The sequence below is a fragment of the Labeo rohita genome, chromosome 1 (genome assembly GCF_022985175.1).
Source record: "Labeo rohita strain BAU-BD-2019 chromosome 1, IGBB_LRoh.1.0, whole genome shotgun sequence".
In the NCBI taxonomy this organism is placed as follows: Eukaryota; Metazoa; Chordata; class Actinopteri; order Cypriniformes; family Cyprinidae; genus Labeo; species Labeo rohita.
Window position 1 is genome coordinate 26982443 of NC_066869.1, and position 9331 is coordinate 26991773.

Here is a 9331-nt window from a genome sequence, read left to right on the forward strand (position 1 = left end):
ATTCACATGTTCCATGCATGCAAGTATGAATTTGATGGATCTATTCAAATGAACTTACTAGAAGCATGACTCATCATCTTCCTGACACAGTGTTTCTGGGTCTATTGGTCTCACGATTGTCCTTCGTAAAAATAACTACAGAAAACATGTAGCTTTGTTGCCAATGCTAAAATCAAAGCAAATCAAGAAAGCAAATCATCTATGGCAGTTGCTTGGCTAGAGTGCAGGACACAGTATTAACCATTCGTGAAGTATTTATTTGCATGCATTTAAAAAGACTTCTCAGTTTCACGTAGGATTTGCATAGTTAATCACTGTCCCTGAGAATTCGGGAAACATGTTTGCATAGATCTCAGCCTCCTTCTAAGCCATACTTTACATCATTTTTTTATTGTGGTTAGGAAGAACCCAGAAGAGTTAAGTGGGGTTACACATTTGACAATACTTTTTAATTTAATTAAATTAAACACAGTCTAACATTTTCATAATTTTCTACATCATCTGAACAGTCTAACATACTCTTATCATAGCAATAAATAACAACAGCACAACAAATCACTGAACTCGACACTCCATGTAAACATCAACACAATCCCATTTGCATCCCAGCAACATAAATTTTCATGATAATCTTGTTAATGGTGGCAGGGAATGACATGGAAAAGTGTTGAATAAAGTTGTTATTTTTGTTTTCTTTGCACACAAATAGTACTCTATTAGATTAATAAAATTACAGAACCCCTGATGTCACATGGATTATTATAACAATGTCCTTACTACCTTTCTGGGCCTTGAGCATGTCAGTTTTGTTGGGTCAGAAAGCTCTTGGCTTTCATCAAAAATATCTTAATTTGTGTTCCAAAGATGAACAAAGGTTTTATGGGTTTGGAACGACAAGAGGGTGAGTAATTAATGACAGAACTTTCATTTTTAGTTGAACTATTTTTTAAAAAATGGTAAAATCAAGCTCTCATTTCTGCATCAGTCAAGCAACTGCCACTGAAATAAGTAGTAATTCAGATATGTAGTGACAGAAGAGACAGCTTGCACTGGTGTTCAGTGTTTTTCCACAAGGAGGTGTCACTGAGTTCACTGTCTTTCTGTTTCTTCATTCTTTTTTTTCTCAGCATTTGCTTGAAAGTTCAACCAACCTGGACAAGGTTCAGACAACTTGAAACCACTACAAGCATGCTAGATGAGGTTTGACAGTGTCAGTGACGAAAGAAGGCAAACCAAAAAGAACAACCATCAGAAACGGATACAAAGCTGACAAAGAAATGAACAGAAATGCTGAGAAACAACACAAGTAAAGAGAACCTGTGATCCAAGAAGGTGAAGATGAAACAGGTACAAGAAAAGAGAAAAACAAAAATGGTGAGAGACGTCATAGAGGAACTTACAGCTTACAGCACACTTCCACTTCACTCTTGGTCTTTCCAATACACACATTCGTGAAGATACTTGTGACAAACTATGCGCACAGCTCTCGTTTTCGACATTAGTTTTTTAACACACATTGTCTGATAAAAACATTTGATCATGGGCAATTGTGTCTTCCAGATCATATGTAATCTTGCTGTTTCTCTTCTACTGCTATCGCTGAGTGTCAGCGGCAACACAAATGGTGAGTATTAAGATCTGATCTATGATGCCAATTACTGGCTAATTTCAGTTAGTAATATATTGTTAATTGTGATTTTTAGGGTATATAGTGGTATGTGTATGGCAGCAGCTGTGGTATGAGTATGGTTTTGAAAGTTGCTATTTAACCTGTCACCTGACAAAATGTTTTCTGACCTGATGTCAGTGTCATGGTATATTATACAGTAGCTGGTAAATATCTGCTTGGAAGACTTCAATTATAGAATTTTAGTTGGATTAGATGTTAGATACCGCCTATATTTAAATCATCAACATATCTTAGATTATACAAGATGAAAATCCATTGGCTTAGTCTTTATTGCCAATATCAATAAGTATATGTAATTAATAAAACTGTCTCCATGCAAAAAAAAAAAAAAAAAAAAAAAAAAAAAACTGTACTAAAAACTATACTATACATATACATTGCAAGTCTACAGAGTGATGTGTTTGTGTTTTTTATATAATTGGCCTACAAGTTTGGCATAGTACTGTTTACACCAATGTAAACACTCTCAATTATTTCAAAACTTTTTATTGAAAATAAGATTTCACTTTTATGCTTTTCAGGATTGAAAATCTGAAAATTACACTTATTGTCAATTCTGATATCAAACTTACTTTAAATCTCTATAGGCTTTTCTTGGTTTACCTACATTTTCCCTTTTCCCCATCATTCTTTTAGGATCTGAGATGAACTGTGTTGCAGTAATCAAAGTGCCACGAAATACTGTGTTTCTAGCTCGTGTTATGACCGAGTTGAAGATAAACTGTACTATAACTCAACATGGATGTCACAGGAACCAAATAATCTCATGGTGCAAAATCTATGGAAATGGCTGTAATGCTTTAAATTACTCAAATAACATGAGAACTGAGTGGAAAAACATCACAGCAAATAATGGGATGGCTTTCCTGATTTTTTTGAACATCTCAATGGAGGATACAGGTTCCTACAGATGTAAAGAAGGTGACACCTCTGTAAGCCATGCTATTAATGTGACTGTGACAGGTAAATGATATTATCTTTAGATTCACTGATGGAATGTAAACATTCACATATTTTGTTAAACGTAAATAACGACACTACTAGGACATTTTATTTTATTTTTATAGATAATGAGGAGGATAAGGTTTCACAAAATCAAAGCAACCCAAGTAAGTGTATGACCATTATTAGTAACATTTTATTTGGACAAATGCATCTTTATTTCTCAATATGACCTATGATAACAACTCTTAAATATTATTTTGTTCAATTCCTTCAGTATTAGATGATCTGAATACACCTTCAAATGATGATCTGGGGTGGTTCTGGCCATATGTGTACATCTGCAGTGGAACGGCAGGTCTGGTGCTCACAGTTATAACTGTAACATTGCTTATCATCAGATGCCAAGGTGAGTGGTTTGGGAGTTTAAACAAAACTTACTTACTGTTCTACACATATATAGTTACAATAATACTCTGCTTTTATTTCTCATTTCCTTGGATGACCATGCAGGTACAAAATCAACAAGAAAAGATATAACAGTTAAAACTCAGGTATCTATTTTATTTTTCCTTAGTGAAACTGTTTATCTGCTTGAAAATAATGTTTTGGTTTTAAAGGTTGTTTTTTTATGTTTTCACTTCCACAGTACATGGAAACACAAAGAGGTGATCTGCCTCCTCCTCCCCCTTCTCATCACAATACCCGTTCCCCCTCTAATCAGCTCACATCTACTTTATATCGTGACTGTAAAACTCCACCTATCAGAGGTTCATCAGCTGGAAGAGTCGCAAATAGTAGCCACAACACTGTTGGCACAAAAAGAGGGGAAGAAGAGAATGCTCTGGTGTATGCTTCTTTGAATCACCAGGCTCAGCCAAGAGTGCCCAGAAGAACAGCACGACAAGAACCAGAACCAGAACCTTCAGAATATGCAGCAATCCGGGTCCGCTGATTCAATTAATCATGCAATTCAGACAATTTAAAAATAATACTGAGAAATGACCAAAGAAAAATGGTCACTTATTTACTATTCTGTATGTAGAAATCATTCTAAAAGACTCTCTATAAGGAGCAAGAGGAGCAGTTTGTAGTGCACCTCATGATCTATGTCTATATATAATGTGCTATTTTATTAAACAAAAGTGTTTTTTTGAAAACTAACTTTGGCAACATTTTTGAGGCTGAACTTTTAGGTTTTATGTCCATGTGGTTTAGTGGTTCATATAATATCTAATATCTTAAACCAATAATATTTGCTCTTTTGGTAACATGCCCAGTGTTGTTACATAAAATGGCTTGGTGTTGTCTGAAAAACACTATTGTAAATATTTAAATCTGAACTGCCCTTTGGGAAAAAAAAAAAAAAAAAAAAAGAAAGAAAGAAAGAAAGAAAGAAAACAGTTGGACTGCCTTTTTTCTTTGTAACAAGCACATGCCAGAATTGAAAAGTTGTGTTGGAGTAACTACAGTATAAGCAGTTAGAGAGTGAATCTGCTTTTTAATTTAACCAATCTTAAAAATTGGGAAAATTGGGCCAAATTTACATGCCAAAAATTCAGGTTGTTTAGAGAGGCATTAAGCAATGAGTATAAATGTTCCTTTGTGATATTAAAAGTATAGTAGTGGTGTAAACATCTATATTATCACAGAATTATAAAAACGTATAGTTGTAGTTATCATCATAGTTATCGTAAGGCCTTTATAGTAAATATTTTACTTCGTTCCTTTAGAAATGAGTCTAAACAATGTTTTTTCTTCTCAGAAATCAGTTTGAAAGACGTTATCATTTTCCCTCCCTTTATTTTCTAATTTTTCTAATAGATCGCAAGACATAAGTAGGCCTATGTTCTGTTTTTCAAGTTACGATTTGTGGAGTATCTACAAAGAGTACAAACTGAGAAGCCCACAAGAGCAAAAGCATGCAAAAACATTTCCTGTACGAGCAGAGGGGAGACTGCAACTTACCAGATATGATGGTGGGATTCTTTACCACCCACAATGAAGAATAGTACAGACGACCTCCTTTTTTACGTATTAAAAGGTCAATGAGTAACATACTCCCCTCTGTTTATACTGTACACCCACAACGAAGGCCGCCTACTGTTAATGAATTAAGGATCAATGAGTCACAAATTATCTTCTATTTATACTGTACATACTGAGTGAGTGTGTGTGAATGAGTAAGTTAACCCCACAGCCTATTCCTTATCAAGCTCACTGCTTTTTGCAATTGTATAAATCAGTTCGCCGCTATTCTATTCTTTGTGTTGGTGTGTCTAGACTGGTTTCACCTAAGACTGTGACTCATACCATTGAAGGGGCCTTCCACAAAAGATTTCCTTATTCAATCTCAACACTGTATGACGTGAGTCAGTTAGAGAATGGTTTCTCTTGGAATACTAGAAGTGCCGTTTCAGAATGTATGAGCAAGACTTTCCTCTCATCTCCCTTTGCTCCAAGATATTAAAAAAATGCAATGCCTTTTAACTGTTGTCAAGGATGTAGGAAAATGAGTTTACCTAGCGTAGTAACCACGGGTGTAGGTTACCATATTAGCTTACAGTATACAAACACAAGTTTGACAACTAGTATATTTTTATTCATTCTGAATAATAAATATATTATTTTATAATTTAATACAAATGTATGTGTGTATATACAGTATGTAAATATGTATGTATGTATATAAAATAAATACCACTTGTTATTTATTTTAAAATAATACAATGACATGATGCATCCATACAGTTTGGGGCAGCTGTATGTGACCTTTCCAGTTCTGTTAAGAAAGTTCTTTCCAGTTCTGAAAGCAGAAATCTTTTCTCACTTCCCTGTAACAGGTTTATTTCACATGGATTGGTTGTCCTGAGAATCATTCACCAAAAAATCTTTACTTTTGCTTGTCTCTCTTCTGCTTTCCAAAATAACACTGCAACAGGTTATGGAGAATTGAGAATACAGAACGCATGACACCATCTCTGAGAGTCTAAGACTCAAAATATCAAACATTTGTAGTACAGAATCATTTTCAATATGTTTTGGGAGAGAGGGGAGGTTTTTGCATTAAAAAAAAAAAAAACTGACAGCAAATTTTATCAGTATAGAGTAACATTCAGACAAGAAAAAGTTATATGAAAGAACTGTAATTTTATAAAGCTACAAGAATACTTTTTGTGTGCAAAGAATACAAAAATAATGAGTACAATTGTTCTGTTTGCGTAATTCTCTGCTGCTATTCACAAGAGTATCACAATGTATGCGTGTGCACTCCTCTGCATGAAAACAAACCGCATGGCACGTGGGTCCTGTATCAGAATGCCGGCTCCTGCGTCAGCAGCACCACGTGCATGGGTTGTAATATTGACACAGAAGAAAATAAATGGTTAAATAAAGTAATTATTTTTGTTTTCTATGCACACAAAAATATTCATAAAATTACGGTTGAACCACTGAGGTCACACCGACTATTTTAATGACGTCCTTTTCTGGGCCTTCAGTGTGGTAGTAGCATTGGTGTCTATGCAGGGTTAGAAAGGTCTCAGATTTTATCAAAAATATCTTAATTTGCGAAGTTGAATGAAGGACTTATGGGTTTTTTGGAACGTCATGAGGTTGAGTATCTAATGATTATTTTTGGGTGAACTATCCCTTTAACTTGAATCATTATTTCTGGCTATATCCATAACATTGATTTCTCCAGATATTATATGACAATACATGTTGTTGATTTTTTAGAAAAGTCAATGTCAGTGTGTTAGAAGTGAAATATACAAACACATTAAGATGGCTGCATGCAGCAGTGTTGTTTGTGAATGGGGGTTTTAAAAAACAAATCTTTGAACAATACTGTGAACAAAACAAGGAAAATATTAGATGTGCTTAGCTGTCAGTTGCAGAATGCATAAATGCTGTTTCTGCAGATTATCTTCTCCTGTTTTATGGACATATGACTCACCATACGATGCCATATATCACTTGTTGCCACCTACTGGCATAACGACATAACCTGAAGGTCGGTCCTGGAGTGTTGATGTTCTGCACAGTTTAGCTCCAATCCTGAAAAAACAACAACAACAACAAAACTCACCTGCCTGTAGCCATATACCACATTTCATACAAGGTCGGAAGAGGGAACATCCGAATTTAAATGTCCCACTTCCAACTTAAGTGAGTTCCAGGCAATCACATGTCACATTAACATATTTCATAACAAATTATGGCAAAAACAGAAGAAAAAAAAATACTGCTTTCGTTTTGAAAACAACTTACAAAAAGCTAAAATTAAGGTATCATTTTATAATCTTAATGTCTAATATTTTTAAGTTTGACATAAGATAACTCCACACTGGAAGCAGTGATGTCGGACGTGTCCTGCTGAGGTCGGGGTAGATCATTCTGGCCCGAGTTTTCAGGTCAGACATCCAACTTCAAACTGTGTTCCAGACAGTTTTTTAAAGTAAGAGGTGGGAAAAATACTAATTTGTATTTAATATGACATTGCACCACAACCCTAAAATAAACCTACAATCTACAAAAAGACATAATGTGTCTAGTATAATAGACCTTTTCACATTTCCTTATTCTTAGTAGAAGTCATCATAGTTGGGTAAAGAGTAGGGGAGAGTACCACAAATATGTTTTTTTGCATTCCCATTCGCTCAAATAGCAAAAGAATAAAACTACATGATTGTGTTTTCACAATTTTCAAAAAAAAGGAAAAAAAAAAATGAGAGTGTAGTTTCAGAATGTAACTCAAAATTGTTAGCTAGACTCAGCATTGTGCTGGACAGATTAAATAATGAATATAATAATGTGCAAATAAACGTTTGCATAACGTAATAAAAAAAAAATAATTCTTCCAAAAGTCCTCTATAAACAACCATTTAACATGTTATGAACATCACTGTAGACCAGGTGATGCAACTGCGAAATGTGGTGTGACTTTTTTTTTTAATTTCCTTTATGAGTAGGTGGATGAAAACACACTAGGTAGATGCCTCTGACCCAAAATCACCTTGTGTTTCTCTTTCAGAAAAGAAAGCAAACTACACACCGTACTGTGTGATCGACAGTGTTGTACAGTTTGATTAACAAAGTGCATATTTTTTCTATTTTAGAGAACTTTATACAAAACACATGAAACCCTTGGAGGTGAGAAAAGGAATAGAAACACTCAAATGACACAAGTGAGCTAAACATTTTAAGCTATGAGAACACTTCCCCCTAGAGGGAAGTAAAACTTCACTTTAATCTAAACATCAAGAAGACAATAACTTGGCACCAAAAGGCCTAAAGGTGCTCATGTCTAAAAGAATGTTTGCACTCATAAAACGTTGTTTTGTGCTACACACAACGTAACATCAGTAAAGCATTTTGTTTATACAGTGATTGAGAATGTTAGAGACAGAAGTTCCGGATAACAGGAAGTCTGCTTATATTTAGATCTCTCTAGATCTCTCTTTAAGGTTTATGTAATGCTTGTTCAAATCGCTTGGTTAAAATGAGCAGAAACAACTTCATTATATTCAGTCTACTTAAATTTGTAAACTTTAAGTGAACTTAATTATTTTGTGTTGGGACTACGTGAATTATTTTTGTTGCTACAACTAACTGAACAGTGGATGTGCAGTGTAATTTTAAATGAAAGAAAATTACGTGTTAGAGTTGTTATACAGTACATGTAATGGCGAGCTATTTTTAAGATCTGGAAGAGGTCCGGAGATTAGAAAAAAAGTTTTGAGGTTACCACTGTGCAGAAGAGTAGCGCTTACGCATAGGGTGTTGTCAGCTTCATTGACTTAATGACTCACTAAATGAGCAATAACTGTACTAAAACCAGTTCTGAGATTAACCTTCTTTGCTCATCCCTTATAGTATATATTACTACCAGAGGTGGACTTTCAGATCTCAAATTTCAGGTTTGTGACCCCAGCACAATAACAATGTTCTCACTTACTATCACTTACTTTGCTCGTGCTCGTTCTCTCATTGTTTATAGTTTACTTATCCCTTCATAATTTAAGTAAATAATTAGTCAACCTGATGCTCTTCTAAAGCCATATTAGGCTTCACAAAGAAGATTATATATAAAAAAGTGTGTGCACTTGTCCATTTAATGACTTATAGCCTTCAATCTTTTATCAAAAATTATTCAAATGTCATAAAATTATCCCATGCAACTCGTTCTGTATTCCAAATATTCTTAATGGGTTACTCCACCCCAAAATGAAAATTTTATCATTAATCACTTACCCCCGTGTCGTTCCAAACCCGTAAAAGCTTTGTTCATCTCCGGAACACAATTTAAGATATTTTGGATGAAAAACAGGAGGCTTGTGAGTGTCCCATTGATTGCCAGGTAAATACCACTGTCAAGACCCAGAAAAGTATGAAAGGCATCGTCAAAATAGTCCATCTGCCATCAGTGGTTCAGTCTGAGCGACGAGAATACTTTTTGTACGCAAAGAAAAAAATACTGATTTTATTGAACAATTCGTCTCCTCCACGTCAGCATAGCACCATTTTGGAGAGTGTTCTGTGTCAGTCGCACCACACGATTACGTTTTCTACGTATATTTACGCTTTGATTTAAACGAAAATGGCGCACCCCGCGTACAGCGGATGCTCTCCAAAAATAGCGAGATGAATTGTTGAATAAAATCTTTTTTTTTTCTTTGCATACAAAAAGTATTCTCG

At 34.8% G+C, this 9331-nt stretch overlaps 1 protein-coding gene across 1 annotated transcript; it reads left to right on the forward strand.

Moving 5' to 3' along the window:
- The first annotated feature begins 1156 nt into the window (after positions 1-1156).
- Positions 1157-3981, forward strand: LOC127170945 (uncharacterized). The gene is made up of 7 exons (XM_051119314.1): positions 1157-1374; positions 1561-1624; positions 2327-2653; positions 2758-2799; positions 2910-3041; positions 3146-3186; positions 3282-3981. Exons 1-7 carry the CDS (start codon positions 1339-1341, stop codon positions 3585-3587), a joined length of 948 nt encoding a protein of 315 aa, XP_050975271.1. The 5' UTR covers positions 1157-1338; the 3' UTR covers positions 3588-3981.
- Positions 3982-9331: the final 5350 nt, after the last annotated feature.